This window comes from Sciurus carolinensis, chromosome 3 (assembly GCF_902686445.1).
Source record: "Sciurus carolinensis chromosome 3, mSciCar1.2, whole genome shotgun sequence".
Classification (NCBI taxonomy): Eukaryota; Metazoa; Chordata; class Mammalia; order Rodentia; family Sciuridae; genus Sciurus; species Sciurus carolinensis.
In genome coordinates, this window is record NC_062215.1 from 165,056,903 (window position 1) to 165,081,872 (window position 24,970).

General features: G+C 56.0%; 1 protein-coding gene across 2 annotated transcripts; it reads left to right on the forward strand.

Moving 5' to 3' along the window:
* Positions 1 to 3,168: 3,168 nt before the first annotated feature.
* Asic4 (acid sensing ion channel subunit family member 4) lies at positions 3,169 to 24,341 on the forward strand. Of its 2 annotated transcripts, XM_047546039.1 has the most exons (10): positions 3,184 to 3,765; positions 19,275 to 19,419; positions 19,518 to 19,645; positions 19,831 to 19,993; positions 20,494 to 20,550; positions 22,318 to 22,471; positions 23,240 to 23,331; positions 23,414 to 23,493; positions 23,750 to 23,854; positions 23,973 to 24,341. In XM_047546039.1, exons 1-10 carry the CDS (start codon positions 3,184 to 3,186, stop codon positions 24,084 to 24,086), a joined length of 1,620 nt encoding a protein of 539 aa, XP_047401995.1. In that variant the 3' UTR covers positions 24,087 to 24,341. The 2 variants fall into 2 exon arrangements, with proteins under 2 accessions (XP_047401994.1, XP_047401995.1); XM_047546038.1 differs by lacking the exon at positions 20,494 to 20,550 and having other exon boundaries at positions 3,169 to 3,765.
* Positions 24,342 to 24,970: the final 629 nt, after the last annotated feature.

The following is a 24,970-nucleotide window of genomic DNA, read 5'->3' on the forward strand; positions in this document are numbered from 1 at the left end:
CAATTGGAGGGCAGAGGCACCCCAGCTGAGGCTTCGCATCCTGACCCTGCAGCAATGCCCACCCTCCAGCCCTCCTGATCAGCCCCAGGGTCCCTGTCAGCCCCTCCCTGTTTGCTCACATCCAGCTCAGGTCCTGTCCAGCCCTGCTTGGCTCTGATTCTTCACTACAGGGGGCAGCTGGTCCCCTGGGAGTGGGTGGGGGAAGCAGGGAGGGGATTTGGGAGCTTGGGCGCAGGACTGGGGGTGGGGGTGGGGAAGAAGCTGGGCCGGGCCCCAGGGACCAGCTGGGCAATGAGCCGGGGAAGCAGCCGGGAGGCTAAATGAGGGAGATTATCACCCAACTGCAGCCGGGCAGAGAGAGAGGCAGGCAGGGAAGCAGGGAGAGGCGGGGAGAGGGGACGGGGGCCAGAGGCGACAGGGGTATAGAGGGACAGGAAGGGGGCCAGAAGAGGCTGGGGAGGAGTGAATGGTAAAAACCAAATCAAGAGATGGGCTGGAAGGGTGGGTGGGGGTGAAGGACTACTCCTACCAAGCATAACCAGATTCCTGGAGATCTGGGAGACTGGATGGTGGGGACTTGGGGACAATTGGAGACAGCTGGCCATTGGGCAATGATGGGGGTGTGAGTATAACTAACTGCTGCTCCACTTCCCAGCAGCCTGGAGTTCCTCCACAGCCCCCCATGCTCCCCCTCTGCCGGGTTACCACCCAACTTCATTCCTTTTAGAGGTTGAAGATTCCCTGCCATCCCTCAAGGGGAAAGAGTGTGATCTGGGCTCATGATGGAGGCCAGTATGTGATGGGGGAGCGTGACCCTGAGATCTCAGCAGATGGCAGGGGAATTCAGGGACATGTATGGATGCCAGGGCAGCAGTGAGTGCTGGGGAGAGCTTGGGGGGCAGCTCCCTGCTTTCTTGGCAGAGCCCCAGACTGAAGTAACCTTAAAAAAGCAATTAAATCACCTTTTAAAAAAAAACCTAGTAAAGAAAAATCAATATTGGGAGAAAGGGGAAGAGAGAGAAGGATGGGGAGGAGTGTGTGTGGGGGAGCTCTGGAAAGGTCTGGAAGTCTACCAGGGAGGGGAGAGTCTGGGAGGGGGCTGCCAGGGTATGGGGCATGGGGGCCGTCTGTGGTCACTTGGATCCGAGTAGTACTGTGGCAGCTGCTTCCAGTGCCAATCTCACTTTCCCCTCTAGGATGCTGTGTCCCAACCAGAGTCAACACCAGATCTGACCCCAGAGGTCTTCCCAGTTTGTCAAGATTCTGATCCTGACTCAGCCTCATGGGGAGCTGTGGGGAAACCCAGCTGTGGGACTCCTGGAAGCCACTTTGTGGAAAGGCTTGGAACAACCTAGTTGGGGCACCATGCATGGCCAGGGCTGGGTGTGTGGGCAGACTCCATGCTGAGGTGACCCTGATAGGACCTCACCTGGCCTTGCAGACAGAGTGGGCAGAGCAGCTCCCTGCTCCCGAGGGAGCCATCCTTGGGCCCCTCCCTCGGGGCCAGGCGGAGACTGCGGGGGCCAGGCCTGACGCAGGGGAGGGGTGACCGACGGGCAGGGGTGGACCTCGGGCTCTAATCCCCAGCAGCTGCCGTTTCCCTCAGATCGATTCCCTTCTCACTTTTTTTTCAGCTGCTGGTTCCGCGGCTTGGATCGATGGAGCCGCCTCCCCCGCCCCTCGGAGCTTCCTCTCCCTGCTGCTCATTAGCGCCCCGATTAATCACCCCCCCCTTCCTCCAGGGGACAAGTGCTTCCTCCCCCGTAAGGGTTCACACTCTCACATGCCGCCCCCCGCCCAGTACAAGCCACCCATTCTTGCCACCCTCGCCCTGGGGGCCACCAGTGCATCCCCTCCTGGCCGGCCAGCCGGGCCTCTTTCCCCTGCCTGTGATGACAGCCCACGTGCCCACTTCCCCCTCCACAGGAATAGGACAGTCCCCCAGGGTTCCCCTGTCCCTATCTGCCAGGTGGCAGGGCACCCCAGCACTAGTTTCCTGAGGATGGCATTCTCTCCCATGGAAGCCCAGCACATCTTCTCCCTCCCTAGGAAACCTCCATCTGGGCTCATTCACTCCGTTAGAGAGCTCCCCTCTCCTCCCTGGCTTGTTCCCCAGCACCTCCCCACCCCCCACCAGCCTGGTTGTGGCAAGGGACCTGGGGGACATTCAGGGTAAAAGTGTCCATAGACATGCAAGTCAGCCAGGGCGCCCTCACTTCCAGTCTTATGAGTGGCTCAGAGTGGGGTTGGGGTCAAGATGAGAGAGAGGGAGCCAGTCTCCTGGAGCAGGGGCAGGGGTCCAGTGGGGTGTTGAAGTCAATAGCAAAGCTCTAGGGAAGCTAGAATCTTAGTGGAGTCACAGTTGTCCCCTAGCCTGTCTCGCCTGCCCTCTCTTCCCTTCCTCTCCCTCATTCAAACAAGTGGCTCTCTCAAGGAGTTTCTGGAAGCTGCTGTGAGCCTGTAGTGGGATCAGGTGTTGGCTGGAGTCAGGAGTCAGGGAGGCTGGGAAGTGGAGGACAGAGTTGGCTGACCTGTCCTGGGGTGTGGTTCAGAAAAGTGGCAGAGTAGGCTGAGCACACTGGGTGTTGCACTCTTGCCTGGGTGCCCCGGGAGTGGGACATCTGGGGCTCCCCATGAGTGTCTAGGGTGTAGGAAGACTTTGGGGGACAGCCCCAATCCCTGGATCCCTGTCCTGGACCAGGGGTTTCCCCTCCCCTGGCCTGGCTCCTGCCGCCCATGCCGCCGGTGAAACGCTGTTGACATGTCCTGAATTATTAAGCACGGGGTGGGCTCCGGAGCACATGCTGAGCGGAGCGGCTGGGGCTGCGCGGCGTGGCGGAGCAGCGCTAGCTCCCTCGCTCACTCGCTCGCTCGCAGGGACACACGCAGGGGCTGACAGCTGTGCTGGTGCTGATAAGGGAAGCCACAAGGAGACGATCGAGGAGAGAGACAAGCGGCAGCAGAGGCAGCGGCGGCAGAAGCAGCACCAGGGCTGCGGAGCTGCTGGGAGTGGGAGTGACGCCCCCACCTCGGGCCCCCACCCTGTCCCTGTCCTCCTCCTGCTTGCCCTGAGTTTAGAAGAGCAGTCGCTGCCACCACCGCCACTCCGGAGGGCACCAGGGCTGCTGGCCAGGGAGGGACAGGGGCAGGGAGGCTCTGGCCAGTCCCAGCAGCCGGGGACAGATGCCGATCGAGATTGTGTGCAAAATCAAATTTGCTGAGGAAGATGCGAAACCCAAGGAGAAGGAGGCAGGGGATGAGCAGAGCCTCCTGGGGGCTGCTCCAGGGGCAGCAGCCCCCCGGGACCTGGCCACCTTTGCCAGCACCAGCACTCTGCATGGGCTGGGCCGGGCCTGTGGCCCAGGCCCCCGTGGACTGCGCAGAACCCTGTGGGCATTGGCTCTACTCACCTCGCTGGCTGCCTTCTTGTACCAGGCAGTTGGCCTGGCCCGGGGCTACCTGACCCGGCCTCACCTGGTGGCAATGGACCCCGCTGCCCCTGCCCCAGTGGCGGGCTTCCCAGCTGTCACCCTCTGCAACATCAACCGCTTCCGGCATTCAGCACTCAGCGATGCTGACATCTTCCACCTGGCCAATCTGACAGGGCTACCCCCCAAAGACCGGGATGGGCACCGTGCTGCCGGCCTGCGCTACCCAGAGCCCGACATGGTAGACATCCTCAACCGCACTGGCCACCAGCTTGCCGACATGCTCAAGAGCTGCAACTTCAGTGGGCACCACTGCTCCGCCAGCAACTTCTCTGTGGTGAGTTCTGCCAGCTGGGCCGCCTGGCCTGGGGTGGTGAGGCTGGCGCGGGGCGGGGGTGGTACGTGAGGGCATCCTCAGTAGGGCTTCCCTTCCTTCCGCCACCAGAGGCGGGCCTGGTGTCTCCCCAGCCGGTGTTTCCCGCTGGCTTCCCAGCCCTGGAGCGGTGGACAGTCCTAGGGACTTACCCTGGTGCTGCTGCTCCTCTTCTTGGTCCTGCTGCTGCTGCAGTGCCCAGGGCTGGGGGTCAGGGGCTAGCCTGGGGGTGGGCCCAGGGGTCTTGAAGCTGGTCAGCCAGCAGGGAAGGGATGTACCATCCCAAGGCTGGACGGACTGATCCCCACTTTGCTCTTGCTCCCCTTTTCTTCTGGAGCAACTGGATTCTTCTTCCCACCAAATGAAGGTGAAAGGGAGGGGTATTTGGGGGGGTTTGGCTAGCGAGGGACTCGGGGCTGCCTTCTGGGGAGCTGGCCTCGCTGGCAGGCTGGGTAGAGATGGTCGGTCTTCGTGTACACTGGGTGCCAGTGTCTCTCACTGCCCCCCTTCACGGATACCCTCACACATCCCTCTTTCATGCTCCTCCCGGCCTCGCCTGCCGGTGCCCCCCTCCGTCCCCTGTTCTGGCTGCTCCCTTGCCCGGCTCTGGCTCCTACACTGAGAATCACTCATTCACTCTATGTGCATAATTCACCCTCAGTGCTGGCACACGCACGCACACACACTCCTACTGCTCGGGGACACAGTTTCCTGCACACTCCCTCTTACACGCACTCAGTGTCCCTGTCACTACACTCCTGTGCACACCTCACGCCCACACACCCACACACCCAGAGAGCTACTCATCTCCATGCCCATATTCCAACTCTTAGCTGCCAAGGATGGGGTCATGCCGTAGGGCCATCTCACCTCACGACACCCCCTCATCTGCCTCCTGCTCCCCGTTCTCCATGCAGGGGCTGCTGGCGCCATCTCTCACACATGTACGAACACAAACACATGTACCCTCGCTGGGAGTGGAGTGTCGGCTCGGGCTGCTCTCCCTGCACACTCCCACAGTCAGGTGTGTGAGTGCGGGGGGTGTGTCTGGTGTACTGTCTGTCTATCAGCGATCCGTTCACCCACAGTCACAGGCTATCTATTATTCACGGTGCTTGAGATGCCTGTCCCCAGTCCACAGATGACTCCCAGCACTGTGTGTCTGTGTTTTCTTCCTGGTTGCCCATGCAGTGCCCATGCAGTGCCCATGCAGGTGCGAATGTGTGGTGTCAACATGGTGCCCACTCAGGCCCAGCCTCCAGCAGCAATGGGGACTTCCCTCCTCATGACCCAGCCCCCAACCCCAAGCTTTCACTCACTCGCTGCCTCAGTGTCACCAGGAAATGCTCTCCACCAGGTTCCTGGCCCCTACCATGATTGCTGTCTGGGGCCTCCTACCTCTGGATGGGGGCAATTAGGTAGCAACAGAGGGCCAGGAGGGAGAGGATTGGGTTGGGAGCAGAGTCAGAGGACATTGGTCCATTGTCTGGCTATACACCTTGTCTTCTAAGAAAACTCACTGCTCCCCAAAGCCAGGTCTGGGAAATCCCAATGGAGGAGGTAGGATATAGAGTATGTGGCCTCTAGGATTCGTGGTCTCCTCTGTCCTGCAACCTCACCCCTCCTTATTGGGGGGGTGGGGTGTCCAGTCTTAGCAGGTGCTGTTGGGGCAGAAATCAATGGGGTCTTTGTGTCCCTAAGCAAGCTCAGCAGGAGTTTGTGTCTCAGGCCCCTGTTGGGGGTGGGCAGGAAAAGGGAAGGGTAATGACATATCGGTGGGAGGGAAGGGGAGAAAGAGATGGAGGGGGGCTGAGGAAGTAAAGGGAGGGAGTCAGGGTTCCTGCCCAGCCTCCAGGGAGGGAGGAGGTGCCTGGAGAATACAGGGACCGGGAGTCCCCTGATCAAAGCTGGTGAGTCCCTGGAAATCCTGGGAAGGGCTCGGAGGAGTGAAGATGGATTTCCCATAGGCCCTTTGCTACCCTGGGGCTGCAGAAGGAAGGATGGAAGTTTGTGGGTTTCAGTTCTGGGGCTGCAGCAGAATAACAAGGGGAGGAGGGGCGAAGTGAGCATTAAGGGGTGGATCCCCTTTGGGGTTCTTCTACCCATGCCCAACCTAGATTCATACCCTCATGCCCATACCCCGTTCCCATCTGCTGAGTGTAACTTCCCTTGCATCTGGCACTGTCAGGCTGAGCCTGCTGCATGTGCACCAGGGTCTGGAATTACAGATTGGGGTGGGCCCCATGTTCCAGGGCTTCGGGAGAAGATGAGGGCATGTCATCTGAGCAAAACTGGAGAAGGGATACGAAGACATGAGGTCTTTGGTGAGGACATGAGGTCTGTAATGGTCTCTGTGGTGAGGACATGGAGTCCATGTGGGGATTTGGGGGATCTGTGATGGGGAGATGGGTATCTGAGCCAGTTGGTGGGGAACATGCCAGCAAGTGGGTCGGGTCGTGAAATGGTCAGTGACAGCGACAGGCTTCAGTAAGGGGCTATTATGTGTTTTCTGTTGCTTTCCCTGTTTCCTCTTTCCCACTCCCCACTCTGCTGTGACCTTTCCTCCGGAATCCAAGTTAATAAATGTCACATTTTCCAGCCTATTTTTACTCCTGGTAATGCGCCCTCCCCCAGTCCCCTAAGCTGCTGCTCTTGCTTCTGTTACCACTGCAACTGCTCTCACCCCGTGCTCCCAAACAGCCCCTCACTCATTCCCAATCAGTCCATCACTATGGAGTTTGGTATCACCTACTATGTGCTGGGCTCCCTGCTTGGAGTTGTGGGGGCAGCAAAGAGGGGAATGCCTAGTCCCTGGTCCCTGTCCTCAAGCAGCCTACAGTCCTGTGGTAGAGCAGGGACAGGGATGCTCAGAAGCTTAAGCAACCATGCAAGAGTTAACCAGCCATGCAAGCAGTGTCATAAGGCGCCAGGATTAATTGCCAGATGAGGTGCATGGATAGTAAGAACCTGAGTTCAGAGAGAGAGGCCACTTGGGCTGAAGAGGGCTGGGGAGGCTTAAGGGATGAGGCAGGCTGGCCACAGCTTGGAGAGGAGGAGAGGGAAGACAGGGGGAAGAGAGAAGAGGATGCCGGGGCTGGGGTGCTCTCCCTTCCCACACTGTCTCCTGCAGCTAGTCCCCAGCTCTCCTCCTCTTTCCCTTTCCCTGCCACGCTTAGTCTCACACCAATCCACTCCCACTTATACCTCCTACTTTCTCTGTCACCTATGTGTTCCCCTGCCACCTTGCAGACGGTTCTCCCTTTCTTCCCCATTCCTACCACCACCTGCTCCCCCGGTCCTGTGCTCCAAGCTCCAGCTCCGCTTTCCCTACCCGGCTCACGCCCAGCCTGCCCGCTTCCTAGAAGGCAGACATCCCCCTTTCCGCCTCGCCATCATCTCTGGCTGTACAAGGCAAAGGTGGCTCTAAAATTCAGCATGTCCTCTTAGCTGGGGATTGTACCCTGGAAGGGTCAACTGTGTGAGTTCTGGAATCACCCGATTGTGTGGATTGGAACGTTGGCTTTACCCTTTCAGCTGGGTGACTTTGGGGGACCTAAAACAATGCTTCCGTGAGCCTCGATTTTTGTATTCATTAAATGGGATATTAGAACCTAAACATTTGGGGTTGTTCTGAGGATTAAAGAGATGCCCGTAAAGAGCTCAGCACGCTGCCTGGCACCCACATCCTATGCACTCCGCAAGTGTCAGCTGTCAGAAACGCCGCCAACCCTGCTCCTGGCTAGCTTTAACCTGACTGTTCACAGCACCACCTACTGGTTTCGGACCCCTGCTCTGGCCTTGTCGCTACTCTTCATCACCTAGTCTTCCCTCCTGTGACCCTAGGGCCCACGCCCCCGTCCGTGCATTGTAGCATTCCCGTTTGATCCAGCCCTCCCAAATAGGCACGCACGTGCACGTGTGCAGGAGTGAGCAGACACTTTAGGTTAGTGCTAGCCAAAAGAACATTCAGTGATGACAGAAATGTCCTGTGTCTGTGCTGTCCAACATGGTAGTCACTAGCCACACGTGGCTGATGAGCATATGAAACGTGATTAGGCACGTGTGGCTAGGGGCTGCTGTCTTGACAGTGCGTCTCTGGATGATTCTAGGAATGAGGTTCAGACTGCCTGGCCGGGGCAGGGCTGGAATTAGAACTGGGATCAAGGACATACCGGAATGGCTGCGGATTATAATCTACTCTCCAGGCTGAGGTCCCAGGTTTAGCTGAGGAGGGTGCCTGGGGCACTGGGATATCTGGACAGACCCAGCAAGCAAAGGCACCTTTGTTCCCAGGTACAGACCAAACCTTGGCCTTTTGTCTTCCATTCCACTGCTGGGAAAATTAAGGCATGGGGGAGGGGGAGAGTCCCTATGGAAGGATGGGTAGGACCCAAGCCCTCTTCATGGGGTCCTCAGGGGTTTAGACAATTCCTGGAGGGGTGGGAGGAGAGGGCCTGCGAGTGCCTCGCTGTCCCCGTCCCCTCTTGGCTCCCAGGCTCTCCTCCCCCTCCCAGCACTCCTTCCCCACACGCTGGTGACTGCCGTGACTATTAATCACTCGCCCTGTTCTCTTCCTCTCTACTAATCAGGCACAATTAGACAAGGCCTCTTCCAGCTGGGCAGTCCCCCTCCCTGCCCTCCTCCCTCCTCTCCCAGCCCTACCCAGCCGCCACCCAGGGCAGCTCTGATGCAAAGGGAAGAGCATGTAAGCCTTCTCTCTCTCTGGCTGCCCCAGATCCCCATGTGGGGCTCCTCAGCAATCCCCTCCTTCCAACCCAGCTTCCTCCTTAGCCCCTTCAGTTTCTTGGTGTGGTCAGACCAGTACTGCTAGTCTCTGCTCCCCCACTCTACCCCCTGCCCTTGGCCATGGGAGTGGCCACTCCATGCTCCATCCCGACTTCATTCTTTACCTTTGGGTCTGAGGGCCTAAGGGTTACCTCTAGCCCCGCTGGCTCTGGAAGGATTCCCAACTGGTCTCGGGGATTCCTGCTGGGGTTGGTCCAAGCCTCTTATATACCAGATGAGCTTAACTCTGACTCCCATTCCGTATGCCCTGTCTCCTCTGTACCATCGTCTTCCAAGGTGTGAACCTTGAGCACAATGAGTTCAACATCTAGTTCAGGTCCTTCAGGAGCCAGGCAGTCAGGTCAGGGAGGGTGCACAGTGGGGAAGGGTGGGGTCTGGGGAGAACTAGAGATTACTTAGCTTTGAAGGGGCAGCTGCTCCTCCGTTCCAGTTAACTGTTGTTCCACGTGAGGGTGCCCAGTGTTGAAAAGTCTTCTACTTTTTGTCCAACGAAGCTCCAAATCTTGCTTATTTTAATAAAACTTTTACTGACTTAAAAAAACAGAGGGCTGCCTACAACTCACCCAGAACCCAGTGTGATCACTGGTTCTGCCTACCTCTTACTCCTGGACCCTGGCTGCTTGCCCCTCAGACCCTCCTGCAGGGGGCGCCCTCAGTCTGGCTTCTTTGACAGTGGAGTTGGTGGACCAGGATTTGGGTGGTGTTGTCCTGCAGGAAAGGGCAGAGACTGTTACTGTCACAGAAGGCTGGTCTGCAAGGGCAGTGGGGAGGGTCATGAGGGACGAGCCCCACCCGGCCCCACTCAGCAGCCCTGTGGCCTCTTCATTAATCAGGAATCAGCCCTGAGCTGGGCTCATTATCAGCTCAGCTTCTCCTGGCACTGCCGGAAGATGCTGATTAGCATTTGAAGAAATGGCCCCCACGTACTGTCCCCCTCCTGTCCTCCCTGTTTCTTCCCTACAGTACTCCTTCCTGGACACCCATTCCTGCCCCTCAGCTTCCTGGAAGGAATCTGCTCCCTCTTGTCGTTGGTGGCAGGGCTGCCTCTGTTAGCTCAGGACTGGGGGCAGAAAGGATCAGGAATGTAGGGCTCCAGGGAGCACGGAGAGCACCCAGCCTCAAGGTTATTCCTGCTGAGGCCCGATTCAGTGGGTCAGTGGGTCCTACTGGACAGGGGGAGGGTGAGTGGGGGTTGGAGCCTAAGGGTGGTTCAGGACAGATGCACCCTGGAGGAGGAGGAGAGGGCAGCCTTGGCTGGGGAGTTAGCAGTGTTGCCAGGCCTTCCAGGTTCTTCTGCATCCCACCTCCTTTAAGCAGCTGGGCAGAGGAGGTGGGGACAGCCGGCTCGGTGGGCGGGAGGCCTGAAGGGAGAAGACCTACCAGGGTATTTTGTTGTGGTGGTGGTTTTTGTTTTTGGCAAATCACGGAAGCGGATTTGGGTGTGTTATGGGGGTGGGGGGAACACAGACCCTGAGGATGGCGACAGGAAGACTCTCATTCTCTGTGTTTTCCAGGAAGGTGGTGGGGGTGTCTGTATTTCTTCCTTTGGTCCCCAGACTCGGGGACTGGCAGCGCTGGAAATCCAACCCACCCCTCAAATGTTCACGGTGCCCTTGGGACACTCGTTTTGGTTGGAGGGGGAGCAGTTCCAGAGAGATAGGCATAGGCTGCGGCAGCCGAGGCAGCAGCGAGAGTTCAGAGAGGAGCCACGGGATGATTAAGGGGAAATGGAGGATTGATTTAGGAGGAAAGATTAAAGGAGCTAAATCCGTGGCGCTTGGCTCAGCGGTGACTAAGCGTGGACAGGATAATAGCTTACAAATGTGTGAAAGGTGTAAATACCAAACGGGGGGAGGGGAGGCGGCTAGGCGGGCCAGGGGAGCGGGGCCGGGGGCTGGGGAGGCCCACCGGAGGGCTGGGACCCCAGGGCGACTGCTCCGTGGCGCTGACCCCTCCCCAGCGGGGGTGCAGGAGCACGGAAACTCGGTATTTGGGACCCCTGGGTTCCAAGCAGGGGTTTCGTTTCTGGGGCTCAGCTTCCCAAGCCTCGACTTATCTCCACGTCTCATTCCCGCCCGACGAGGGACCTGAGGTCGCGGATTCAAATCCCACCCGCGTCCCTCGGTGCCCCTTAGCACCAGGCCTTCGGGCTGTCCCCAGGCCCGTCGGCCACCCCCAGCTCTGCATGCATCTCCTCGCGACCCTCTCCGGGCTGTCCGGGCTCCCGCCCCCTCGTCCCCTCCCCGGCCGCGGCGGGCGGCGGGCGACGGTGTCTCCCTCCGCCGTGGAAGCCTCTGGCGCTGCTGTGTGCGCGGAGGTCACTTTGCCGAGGAGCCGGGAGCCGGGGGAATGCAAATGAGGCAAACCCAGGGAGGAGAGCCGAGGCGCCCGCCCGGAGGAGAGGAGGAGACGGGAGGAGGGCGCTGGCGCGGTGATGGATGCCTGCCCCGCAGGAGCGCGCGCGGGCGCGGGGACCGCGGCCCAGGGGTGCGGCCCTCGGCTGCGGGTGGGCCAGGCGTGGGCTTCCGCGGGGTATGTGCGGGACAGGAGCGGGGATACTGGGGGTCGGAGTTCCTGGAGGGCGCACAGCCACCCATCGCGTCCCCGCAGCCTCCTCTGCCTTGTTAGGTACAGGCACTCACGCCGGGCCGTGGGTGTGTACCCCACCGTGTCCGCACAACTCTCAGCGACAACTTTGCATGGGAGGGGGAGGTCAGGGAAGGGTTTCGTAACCAATTAAAAACATTCTCGCCTGAAAAAATTGATTTTCTAGGGCTTAAGGCCTAAGCGTAGCTGCCAGGGGAACAGGTTTAACCGTTGACCTGGGTCCTGGTCCCGCTTTCTCCTCTCGGTTGGAAACTGGCGCTTCCTGGACCACGCGCATTCTTCCACCGCTTGAGCTCCTTGCTCAGAAAGCTCTAGGCTTTGACAGTCCTCCTTCCCTTCCACCAAAATGTTCACATTTACATTTAAACAAACACAGGGACCGTTGCTTCTTAGACTCACCTTGGGGAGGAAGTGTCCTTGAAAAGCACATGGGTGACAGTGGGGACTAGGGGCTGTTGACCATAAGGTAATGGAGACCTACACTACGCACATGAGAGCCAGGTCTCCTGGAGAGGGCAAGTGTATTCTCCTGTCTTGACTGTGGCATAATCCCCATGCCCCTCCTGCACAGTGGAAGGTAGGCCTGTGGTCTTGCTCAAAGAAGCTCTCCAAATGGTCCTGTTCCACCATCAGAGGCCTTGTCTGGGCCCCATCATAGCATGGACGACAGCTAATAGCCTCTATCTATGCATGATTGTTGGATTCTTGTGTTTTCTTCCTGTTTGTTGACCTGGCACTTAGAATATACCTGGCATGTAGTACAGGTGCGCATCACTTTTTGAATGAATGAATGCCTAAGAGTCAGATGGCAAATTCCTTGAAGGCAGAGATTATTTTGTTCTAGGATGCAACCCAGCACCAAGCTCAGTGCCTGGCATATTGTATAGGCTTAACCAATAGTGTGGGACATGCATTGCTTGAACATCCACCATACCACTCCTTGAGCACCTGTGTGCTAGGTGTGTGTTGTACAGTGGCTATGAGTGCAGACTCTGAGCCAGACTGCCTCGTCCCCTGATCTGCCATGCTTCGTGACCCTGGCAGATTCCTTATCTGTGCCTCTATTATCTTGTCTGTAAAACAGAGACAATAGGAATACCTCCTATCATTTTTGTCAGCATTAACAAGCAAATTTATATAAAATACCTAGGACTGTGCCTGTCACAGAGTAAGCACACATTAAATGTTAGCTTATGCTAACATGTTATGTAATTATCTCTTCCTTCATAACACCTCAGACAGGTACCTATTTTGATTCCCATTTTATAGATGAAAAATGGAAGATCAGAGCAGTTAAATCCCATGAATTTAAGGGCAAGGTCTGGAGGTAAACTAGGTTAGACTTTCCAGCTAGTTGGAGAACCACATCTCAGAGCCTGGGGGTTTCTCTCTGACAGACCTCCATCCTCTGAGCAGCTCCCAAATTCCAGAGAAAGCCTTTACCAAGCGGTATGTTGCCCTGTGAGGATGGTCCCAGTGGGGATCCAAATCAAAGCTACCATACCATCTTGGCAGGAAGCTCCATTTCCCAAATGGGCTTCCTGCTCTTAGAGCACCTACTGTACATCACTCTGAACTTGTCTCTAATCCTCACTCCTCACCTTAGAATGAATTACCACTCCCCTTTACAGATGTGCAAGCTAGGTCTCAGAGAGGTTAAATCAAGCACCCAAGATCCTTTGTTCAAGATAGATGGAAGAGGCAGGATTTGAACCCTCTTCTGTCAGGCTCCAAAAATCTGTGCTCCTTTCCCTGTGTTATGAGACTTCTATATATCTATTTCCAGCATGACATCCAATGGGCAATTCCTGTCCCTAGCTTGATGCATACTGGTCTCTATTACCCCCTTATTACTAATATTGAGGCCACATGTATATAATTTCATCTCACAAATGTCTTTTGTGTGTGTGTGATGGGACATCACTGTTGCTCAGACTAGCCTTGAACTTCTGGGCTCAAGCAATCCTCCTGCCTCAGCCTCCTAAGTGGGCGGGTCTACAGGTGCATACCATCATGCTTGGCCTTTTGTCACTTTTGAGACTTACAGCTACCCTGTGAAATGTCAAACAGGTATTTTTGTCCCTACTTGAGAGATGAGGAAACTGAGGTCTAGAGAAGTTGATAAATCACTTTGCTAACCAAGGTCACAAGCTGTTAATGGTAGAGCTGGAGCTGGGACCAGCGTTTACTGAAATCAGAGACGTGGCTGAAATGAGTGGAGAATGCTGGAGCTTTTGTGAGGAGGGGAGAGTAGGTTCCAGATTTGAATTTGTCAGTTTTCTGTGTGTGCACTTTGATATGGACCTTGCCATCTTGTTTTGTTTTGTTTTTGTGGTGCTGGGGATTGAACCCACGGCCTTGTGCTTGCAAGACCAGCACTCTACCAACTGAGCTACATCCCCAGCTCCTTGGAGCTTGCCATCTTAAGGCTTCTATTTCTGTCTTGTGCAAAGAGGGGTTAGACTGAGTGACCGCGAAGTTCTGACTGGTGCAAACACCCAGTTTGAGTTGGTGCCATTTTTCTTCCTCTGCTCCTGGAGAGGATAGAGAAGGAGAAGGCTTTGATCCTGGTCACTCCTGAGTAAAGCCAGGGCCTGGGAGCTGTCCCACTGCAGGGTGCTAGACCCAGTACGGGCAGGATGCAGATGTACCCCCTTTCCCCAGGCCCACTCTGAACCCCGGGGCATTGCAGGGGTAAGGGAGTTCATTCCACGGGGCCTGAGTGAGAGGCATGGGGGTGGACTCATCAGAGGAGGGCTGGTGGAATTTGGGGGAAGGGACTACCACGGAAAAGTGGAGTGGGAAGGCGGGTGCCAGGGTCTTGGCAAAAGCAGGGTGCCCAGAAGGTGGTGGAGATAAAGCCTGGGCTGCAGATTAGCTCTGGGATTAGCCTAGTCTGGTCTTCGCTGCTCCTGGCTGCTTCTTATCTCCTGAAGGCCCTCTCCCCCACAGCTCTGAGCCCTGGCCCTGCTAATTGCCTATTAACCCTGTGGGCCCTGTGACTGCAGGGAGGATGAGGGACTGGGGAGGGCCCAGGGAGAAAGCCAGCCAGCCAGCCAGGGAGAGCTATCTGAGGAAATGGGAGCTGCGGATAGATGGAGCTCAGGGAGCTGAAGGAAGCCATCACTCAGGGGAGCAAGCTCTGGACAGATTGCTCCCAACTCCCAACTCCTGATCATTGTCTCAGACAGACCTGGAGAAGGGCTAGGAGAGGAAGGGGATGGGGCACCTGCAGGGGACGACCTCAGGTCCAGGAAAAAATCTCAGAGGAAGAGAAGAGCCAGAGACCGTGCACCAGACTAAGGGATGGACAGAGAGAGAAGCAAATGAGAGATGCAGAGAGCAAAGGACAAAGAGACCACGCAATGTAAGAGAAAGACAGAGGTGGGGGAGGGACAGGCCAACAGAGGGCCAGGGGCAGAGGAAGTCCAGACGGACAGTTGATCAGGTGCCAGGAGCAGATAGGCCAGGGGATAGAGAAGCACTGGAGAGACAGAACAAGATCAGGAAACAGGCTGGGGAGGCAGACTCAGGCTGGGCTCCAGGCCAGCTCTGTAGGGGAGACAGAGGTAGTCAGAAGGGACAGGCAGAGGGCTGACCAGAAAGGAGGTGGTAGAGGGGATCCAAGAGAGTCCTGTTGGGGAGCTGTCACCCTGAGCCCAGAGGGGTCTCTGGGAGGCCACATGCTCCAGGTAGGGTCAGACCTGGACGCCCAGGCCCAGAGGAGGGAGAAGCAGACCAAAGGAGGTGGTAGGGATCTGAGAGTGGAACAGGTGCTGCGGCTCAGCGCCGGTGTGGGTGATCTAGAGATAGCCCGCTGCCGTCAGGACACTTCTTGGCCTGGGACCTTCCCCTCTAACTGGGTCGTGGACTCTCAACTCCTGTACACACACCCTCCTTCCAGGTCAGTCCGTGTGGAGGGCGCAGTGGACTGGCAGCGGGACCTTGTGGCCGAGCAGCCGTGCCGTCTCCATGGAGGAAGCTGTGGGCTGTGCTGCCACCGGAGTTCTGCCACTTAGGAGCTGGCGGCCCCACGACTGCTGCCTGGGCCAGGGACTGTCTCCGGGGCAACGCTGTGCTCTGCCCAGCAGTGGGGCCTGACCTGGGCTGTGCAGGTGGCCTGGTCTTTTCTGTCTGTTGTTCGTTCCCTGCAGAGTGACCCTCTTAGGCCTGGACTACTTCTACCTCCCTGTGACTCCCCTCGCCCACTGCACAACTACCTCAAGGGCACATGTGCCACGTAATCACCCCCTTCCCAAGCCAGGGATTTGTTCCGTTCTGTGTGGGGCTGACTGACCATCCTGTAGCGTGTGTCCCTCCAACGCTGCCCCACTCAGGGTCAGGAGCCTCCAGCAATCACTCACTCACTGAACACCCACCCACCAACCAGGTGTTTCGTGAGCACCTTCTGGGCCTTCACATGGGTCTGTTCCATTTCCATCTTGTCTGTCACTTACTTGCTGTGTGCCCAGTGCCTTTTCTTCTCTGAGCTTCAGTTTGCCTCATCACTAAACAGGGGGCAACACTTACCTCATGTGGCTTCCTTGGAGGCTCAAAAGAAAACAGATCAAAAGCACCTATCAGAGGACCCCGTAGGAAGTGGGAGTGTTTGATGGCATTTGCCTTCCTCTGTCACTCACCTCTCCTCTGCAAATCTTGATGGGTTCTGAGGATGCCAAGAGGGAGGCAGGACTTCGGGGAATTCACCCACCCATTCATGGGTGAGGTCAAGACTCCAAAAGATCTTGGCATTGCCTGACAGTTAGGATTCTGCCAAGGTGGTATGAGTGTGGAGGGAAAATGAGTGAACAGCTCATCACCCGGGCCCCCCACACAGTCCAGGCCTCGTTTATCCTCTCAACTGGAGCATGCCCTCAAAACTGGCTATGTCAGCAAGAGCTGATTCCAGCATCTTCTTGGCTGGAAATAGTATAAGGTTGGGCAGGTTGAGATGTGTGTGGTGCTGGGGATTGAATCAGGGCCTCACTCATGCTGGGCAAGCACTCTACCACTGAGCTACATCTCCAGCCCTTCTTATTTTATTTTGAGACAGAGTGTCCTTAAGCTGTCCAGGCTGGTTTCGAATGCTACCTTCCTGCCTCAGCCTCCCAAGTAGTAGAATTACAGGCAGGCACCACCACGTCCTGCTCACTTTGAAATTTTTGCAAATACTTACATATTCCCTCCATCTGCCTTTTCTGCACCAGGGTTCCAGGGATCTTGCACCCACCCACTGTGGGGTTCCCCTACCTCTGGTGACATGTTGTAAGAGCACAGGTCTCGGTCAGACCGTTTTGCTGACCTCTTACCCCTTCACCTAGCATCTTTCTTCTCACAGTGTTGTCAGCAGGTTGTTGGAAACACGGAAACTCAGCTCTGTCCAAATCCAACCCCATCTATGAAATCAGAATCTACACTTTAAGAAGGTCCCCAGGTAGCCATTTGGGCACAAGGCACATGCCTGTAATCCCAGTGACTTGGGAGGAAAGGTTCTAAGCAACTTTGTGAGACTCTGCCTCAAAACAAAACAAACCAAAACAAAAAATAAAAAGGGGATGTAGTTTATTGGTAAAGTGCCCCTGGGTTCAATCCCCAGTATCAAAAAACAAGACAAGCTGGGGAGATAGCAGCTCAGTTGGTAGAGTGCTTGCCTTGTAAGCATAAGGCCCTGGGTTCGATCCCCAGCACCGCCAAAAAAAAAAAAAAAAAAAAAAAAAAAAAGACAAATAAAAAAGGTCCCCAGGTAATTTGTGTGCACATTGGGGTTTGAGAGGCACTTATCTTGGAGACCTTGGCCTATCAGCCTAATTCTCTGAGCCTTGATTTCCTCATCTGGAGAATGGGGAGATAATAATACCAACCTCATAGAGTAATTGTGAGGATTCAATAAACCAAACATGCTAAGTGGTTAGCACACTGCCTGGGCTCCCACTCAACCCCTCAGATGGACACAGATGAAAGCAGGGGTGATAGGGGTGTCAAGGACTGGAAGGCAGAAGCTGGGGAGGGACAGGTGAAGAACTCAAAAGCAGCAGATATGGAGGGGAAAGAAGGTGGGAGATGCAGAGGAGTGGAGCAGAAAGAAAAGAGGTACAGGAGAAAAGACACTGGGACACATCCAGTCTCATTTCATCTGGATGGAGTCAAGAAGGATCTTGAGGCGGAGGAGGTTTGGGGTGGGGATGCCAGCAACTGACTGTGGGAACAGCCAGAGCCCTGCATGGGCTGAGTTCCACCATGCCTGCTCACTGGCTGTGTGACCTTGGGCAAATCACTTCCCCTCTCTGAGCTGCAGTTTCTTCATCTGTAATAATTGAGATAATTAAACCTACCTGAAACCAGAGTGACCGCATGGATGAGATGGAGCAGCAGTAGATGTTGCCACGTTTTGTAAACTCCAAGGTACTTGTTATGCGTGTGGTTTTGATTTAGGAATTAGGCAGGGTAGCCCGGATAATGGAAGAACTAACTGCATGATGGGGAGGAGCAGGTGGGATCCCTGGAGAATTGAAGCTGGGTGGTTAACCCAGCAAGGGAGGGAGGACTTAACTCTGACCCAGGGGGTGTCTCTGGAGCGCACTCCACCCCGCCCTGCTGCCAAGTCTGCACTACATTGTCCTCAACCCAACTCTGTCCCTCCTACCCTCTCCTTCTGCAGCGAGGCCTCCAGGAGAGCTTTTCCTTAAACACAGCCTCGTGCCATTTCTCCCAGCTTTTACAGTGTGAGCATGTTCCGAGGAGCAGGGAGGGGGAGGCGAGCGCGTGATTGAGTGCGCTGACCCCCTGCCCCCAGGGAAGGTGCTGCCTGTGATGGGTTTGACCCAGGGGCTTGTCTCTGTGGGGTGAGCCTGGCAGGAGGAACGAGAATCCACCTCTCCCTCAACCGCTTTCCCACCCCAGCAGCCGCACAACTCGTGGCTCAATCCCCAGCCTGAGCTCGGCTTCCATCTCCGGGTCGTCAGCGCCATCTGGTGTCCATTCTGGAGAACTCTCCGCAGAGGAATAGGGAGAAGGCCTTCGCTCTGCAGTAACTGCTTATTAAAGCTTCCCTTGTGCCGGGTACTGGGGAAGAAGAGCGAGACGGAAAGCAGGCTCGCTGCTCCTATGCAGCCTACGCTCTGGTGGTGGTGAGGAGGTGGACAATGGTCAGGAAGACAGGTAGATGAACAATATCATCTCAGGTCTTGGTAACTACCAGAGCAAACCAACAAACTGAACATAGGTGTGTGGTGTGTGAGCATGATGCCTAAGCTCAGGCTTAACAGCTATGCCAAGAGCTATGTGCGTGCCCACACGTTCCAGAAGAGCAAACAACAACAACGAAGACTGGAGGGGGAAAAAGAGGGCTAGATGTTTGAATTTGTCACAGATCCAGGGGTAGAGGGGTAGGTAAGGCAGGCAAGGGTCACATCACATGGAGACTTTCAGGCTAGAAAAGAAGCTTGACTTAACTTTCTGGAAAAATGGGAATCCATTATTGTTTTTTAAAATAAAATTTATTGTGTGTATTTGAAGTTTATCCCATGATGGTGTGGGATGCAGATAGTAAAAGCCAGCAGGTGGTTTGATGGTGTCTAAGTGTTCTGTCTTCTGTGCGGAGGATGGAGGGGAAGGGATGGATGATGGGAGACCAGTTAGAAGATGAGGGGGGGGGGTCACTGGAGAAAGAAGGAAAGAGGAGGGATTCTGTTTCAACTGAATGACTGGGGACTCACGTAGGTTTGGATGTGGGGGTGAGGGAGATGGAGATTTCAAGGATCCTCACTTGAAAGACCGAATAGCAATTGTGGAGCTCTCTATTGGGAAAGAATGGTGTGGGGGGCAGGATTTGAGAAGATATCAGGAGTTCTGGCATTGATGTGTTGTGAATTGGAGCTGCGTTTTAATCATCGAAGAGGGGACAGTGGTACAAAAGATGGTGCTCAGGAGAGAGTTGAATTGTACTTCAGTTGCTGGGGTAATGGACAGAGGAGGCCTCTGGGGGCAGGTGTGGCCTTGGGGCAATAGGGATAGGGACTTTGGAATTGTCTCAGCTCCTCCTCTTTCACCCTGTCCTCCAGGTCTATACTCGCTACGGCAAGTGTTACACCTTCAACGCGGATCCGCAGAGCTCATTGCCCAGTCGGGCCGGGGGCATGGGCAGTGGCCTGGAGATCATGCTGGACATCCAGCAGGAGGAGTACCTGCCCATCTGGAGGGAAACAAGTATACAGGCGGGAAAGGGACAAGGGCCAATCTGGGGACTGGGGCCTGGGCCCTTTGTCTGGGATAGGTTTCCAAAGATCCTCATCTCTGCTGTGCAGATGAGACATCATTTGAGGCAGGCATCCGGGTGCAGATCCACAGCCAAGAGGAGCCACCCTATATTCACCAGCTGGGGTTTGGTGTGTCCCCAGGCTTCCAGACCTTTGTGTCCTGCCAAGAACAGAGGGTGAGCACTCCCAGCTAGTCTTGGATTGGGCATGTGGTTGGGCCTCCATGCTCAGAAGGGGTCCCAACCAGACCTGCCTTCCAGAAGCTCACAGCCCACCAGATCCCATGATCCTTTCGAAGAAGTGGGCATTGGAGGGCTGGCCAGGACTCCTGGCCTTGACCCCTCATGCCCCACCTCTGCAGCTGACTTATCTGCCCCAGCCCTGGGGCAACTGCCGGGCAGAGAGTGAACTCAGGGAGCCTGAGCTGCAGGGCTACTCGGCCTACAGCGTGTCTGCCTGCCGGCTGCGCTGTGAAAAGGAGGCTGTGCTTCAGCGCTGCCACTGCCGGATGGTGCATATGCCAGGTAGGCACCCCACCCCAGCTGCTCCTCTGTGCCACTTTCCCAGGCTCCAGAACCTCTGGGGGTGGAGAGGTGTGCTCTGGCACCTGCAGGTGTACTACATGTACCTGAGTCTTAAAGCCATGTGAGCGTGCTTGTCTACATGCTTGGGATCTTCTGCATGCTTTTACATAGACATTTGAGAATGCGTGTTAATATGTATTTGTGCATCGTGTGCTTATATACATGCTGTGTGCTTGTGTATTTTGGGGCGTTATGTGCATGTGCTCAAATACATTGTATGCAAATGTGTGTAAGTGTGTGTGCAAGGATGCATATTTTCGTGCTTATATGCATGCATGCATTTCCATGCTTATATGCAGGAGTGTGTGTAGGTTCATCTGTGCATGTATATATGCAAACGTGCATTCGTGTACATATGTGTGCGCATGCCCACACTGGATGTATGGTGAGAGGGAGAGGAAGGGATTGTAGATTCCAGGAATAATGTTCTCTCCTTTCAGGCAATGAGACCATCTGCCCGCCAAATATCTACATCGAGTGTGCCGACCACACACTGGGTCCGTGCTGCCTCCCCCCTCCCCCACCTCTCCATCACCCTCTTCCATCTCTCTGTACACCCTTCCCCTCACTGTCTTGGCTCCTCTCTCAATCTCTCTCTGGAGGATTCTTCCTGGGAGTTGAGCTTTATCCCACACCTCAGGGGTGTCTGAGAACCTCTGCAGGTGCAGACACTTGGGTAAGTGATGACAGCAGGGTGAGGGTTGCAGAGAGCCCAGGACTGGGACTGCTGGGCTTCCAATCTTGGTTCAGCCAGCGAGTTCACCTTCTCTGAGAAAGTGAAATGACTTCTCCGTCTCAGGAAGAATGCGTTGCTGCCTGTCAGTGTGGGCCAGGCAACCCCATCTGTCGGCAGGTCTCGCCTGATTTGCAACTCACCCATCCATTCACCCATCGATTGATTCATTCATCCTCCAGAACTTTACATTCCTGCTGGGTGCTAGAGTGGGAGTGGGAGCAAGAGGGAGAGGCCAGCCCTTGCAGAGCTTACAGCCCAGCCGGGCTGTGGACACTGGGGACAGGGAGCCTCGGATGCGACAAGGTCCCAAGGAGGTCATACAGCCCCAGCCCAGGAGGGCAGGGAAGATTCTTAGGAGAAGTGAATTATAGCTGAGGCTTGAAGGGTGCATGAGAGCCAGCCAGCTGCAAAGGACATGTTTTAGGCGATGGAATGAGTGTGCACTAAAGACCTTTCCACCAGCAAGTGTGCTTTGTTTGGGGCTGAGAAAGGTCAGTGTGGCTGGAAGCAGAGCAGGAAGGAGAGTCTCTGGGAAGCCAATGAAGGCTTAAGGCAAGGCAGGAATGCCATCGAACTTTCCGAAGGTGAGTCTGTTAGGACTTGAAGTGGGGGCACTGGCCACAGCTCATTGTAATAATCCAGAAGTGATGGGACCCTGGGGATGGGCTTGAGAGGCTGGGTGACCGACTGGCACATGCAGATTTTTCTGACCTCCACACTACCTGCATCCATTCAAGGGTTGATTGAAGAATGTTCAATGAAGGAACAGATGTGTGAGCAGGGATAACGGAGACACGAGGGATGTGAGAGTCCACAGAACTAGAGCCTTTACTCTCCCAGGTTCAAAACAGGGAGGAAGGGAGCACCATGGAGCACACAGAGAGATTGGGGCAGACTGATGGCAGCTGGCCAGGTGAAGAGGAAACACAACCTCTGCCAACCTGCAGTCTGACAGTCAGGAAGCTGGGGGAAGTAACACCCTGGCATCTCCTACCTGGAGTCCTCTGACCTGCCTGATTCAAGGCCAGAGGGCAAAGGAGTCTAGGTGATTCATTTGGCAAATCAGCCTCCTGGGCATGGAACAAGGGAGAGGAGAATGGATCTGAAAGGGCATGTGGAGAAACAGCAGCACAGTGAGCTTGTACATCTTGTCTGCCTGTTTGTTCTGTTGTCTGTCTGTCCATCCATCCATCCTCACATCCTCTCCACACTTACTTGTGTGCCTGAGGCCTCGTGGTTGATTGGGTTTGCAGATGGGCTCTGACCTCCCGCTGAGCACGAGGCCTCTCTGTCCCAGGTGGGGGCAGAGGGATAAGCCTATGGGAGGGTTCTGCCTACACCTGCCTTCTTGGGTATTCTAAAACTGGCCCAGCAAGAACTTATGACCAGTGTCCTCTAGGAAGTGCCAGGGCCAGCTCTTAGGGTGGACGGACGTGCCTGCCTAGGGACAGCCCCGGTGCCTCCTCCCTGCAGCAAGTGGGCCTGTGGGCCACCCTGCCCCACTGCAGTTGATGCCTCTGTGTTGCAGATTCCCTGGGTGGGGGCTCTGAGGGCCCGTGCTTCTGCCCTACCCCCTGCAACCTGACCCGCTATGGAAAAGAAATCTCCATGGTCAGGATCCCCAACAGGGGCTCAGCCCGGTACCTGGCAAGGAAGTACAACCGCAATGAGACCTACATACGGTACGTGCCTACTCGTGGGCTGTGTGGTGTGTAAGTGTGTGTGGGGGGGTCTGCCCTCAACAAACCTGCTGCATGGTGGAGACTGGGAGTGGTCTGGATCTTTGTGTTTGATGAGTGACCCTACAGCCAGCCGGTCAACAAATGCTGAGCGTGGTCTGCATGCCAGGCCCAGTGCTGGGTGGTGGGGACAAATGATACGACAAAAAACCTACCTGCCACAATTTGGAACAAGCCATGTTTGATTGTTGTTGCTGATTCTGACCCTGGCAGGGGAAGGGATGTAGGGGAGGCATGAGTTGGGCCTTTGAGGGCTCTGAGTTTGGAACCATGGCGGAGAGAGGGGAGGCATCCCAGTTGGAAAACTGTGGAGCGGTGGGTGCCCAGAGGAGCCTGGGCAGCAGCGAGGCCGTGTGGAGGGACGCCGAGAAGAAAAGCGTTTGGATAAGAGGACACATCGGAACAGATCCTGGCACCCTTGAAAGTTGAGGAGTTTTAGAGGGAACCACTGAAGGTTCTACAGAGGCATAAGGAAGACTCCGCTGCTTTAAGGAGTCAGGAGCTCTCCTGGGCCTTTGCCAACCCTTCAAAATATGAAGCTAACATATCCAGAACTACCTCTACCTTAAGAGTCTGAGAGGGTGGTCACAAGCTCCCCAGCACACAGAGGATTTCAGATCAGAATCTTCTAGAGTTGGGGTGCCACTGCCAGCTGCCTCCTCAGGAAGAGTGGCCCCACATGGATACCTAAACTGTTTCCTTTCTCCACAGGGAGAACTTCCTTGTCCTTGACGTCTTTTTTGAGGCCCTGACCTCTGAAGCCATGGAGCAGCGAGCAGCCTATGGCCTGTCAGCCTTGCTGGGTGAGATCTGGCCCCTGCCCCTGCTCCCATGGGGTGGACCAGCCCAGCCTGCTCCTTCTGACCCTGCCCTCCTGCTCCCCAGGAGACCTCGGGGGACAGATGGGCCTATTCATCGGGGCCAGCATCCTCACGCTGCTGGAGATCCTTGACTACATCTATGAGGCAAGGGATTTAGGAGCAAGGAATGTGAGAAACCCAGAGCTGGGCAGGGCAGGCTCCTGGTGGAGCTGATCTGGCTGGGCAGTTAGCTGGAACTGGGCCTGGCTGGCTGGAAGAACCCAGGGACCCAAGGAAGCAGAAGGGTTTGGGCCAGAATGATGTGGGATCTTGGGAGTTGCTGGGCACCAAGTAGAATAAGCTGGCCCTCTCTTTACTGAATTTCCTGAGCCTGCTGCTATTCCCCACTCTGACCCTCAAGGTGTCCTGGGACCGACTGAAGCGGGTGTGGCGGCGGCCTAAGACCCCCCTGCGAACCTCCACTGGAGGCATTTCCACTTTGGGGCTGCAGGAGCTGAAGGAGCAGGTGAGGGCAAGCTTGAAGAGTATGCAACCAGTGCCCTCTCTTCAGGGCACTGAAGGATCTGAGGGGTCAAGGAAAGGCCGTCACTAAGTTCCTGTCCTGCTCCCTCTTCATCCTGCAGAGTCCCTGTCCAAGCCGGGGCTGTCCTGAGAGTGGGGGCGCCAGCAGCCTGCTCCCCAACCACCACCACCCCCACGGCCCCCCAGGAGGCCTCTTTGAAGATTTCGCTTGCTAGGATGGTGCTGTTAGAAAGGACCCAGGAGTCCGGAACCCCTCTCTGGATCCTCAGTATTATCTCCTCCTGCTCCTAGGACAGAAGACCTGGGGCATTGCAGGGCTGAGAGGAGGGGGTGGTGCTCACGGAGGGCCAGGACTCAGTTCTCGCTCTCACCTGATCCTTGCCTCTGCTGCTCTGCAGGAGGGTCTCCCCACCCCCAGGCTGGTGCCCAGCAGGGGTTGGGGACTAGACCACAGGCCCTGTGTAGGGGGAGGAAGGAATAGAGGGAGGTGGAGATGGAGCCCACCCCAGCAGGGTGGAACCCTCTGTACATTTGTATATATTTAGGGAAGACAGGGTGGGGGTGGGGTACAGATGTAGAAGGTGGGTGGGGCTACAGGGGTAGGTGATTCGGGACAGCCAGGGTCCCAGAGCCAATGTCAGCAGGAGAGGGCAAATCCCTGGGACTCAGTGTGCTGGGCTAGTCCTACTTCCTCCTCTCCAGGCCCAGCTCCCCTCTTGGCAGGGGGAGTGGCAGCCCAGCAGGTCTGGCCCAGCTCCCAGTCCCCCTGCACCAACCCCTCCCCGAGTCCTCTCCACAGGGGGCGGGTAGAACTTTCAGAGCTTGACTGAGCTTGGTGGGGGCGGGAAGGGAGCCTTCCCAAGCCTCTCTCCCTCCAGACTGGTTTTATAAAGTGCTGACAAAATTGAAATAAAGAGGCATAAAGAATCTCTGAGTGTGTGTGTGACCTAGCATATGCCGGTGGCTGGGGCTGGGCTGGGCGTACTTGTGATTTGGCTCCCCAGAAGGAAATGCAGGCCCCAGCAAGGACAAGGCACCTCATCCTCAGGGTCAACTCCCCACCCCCCACTCCTACCTTTCAAAAACTCAGAATCACCAG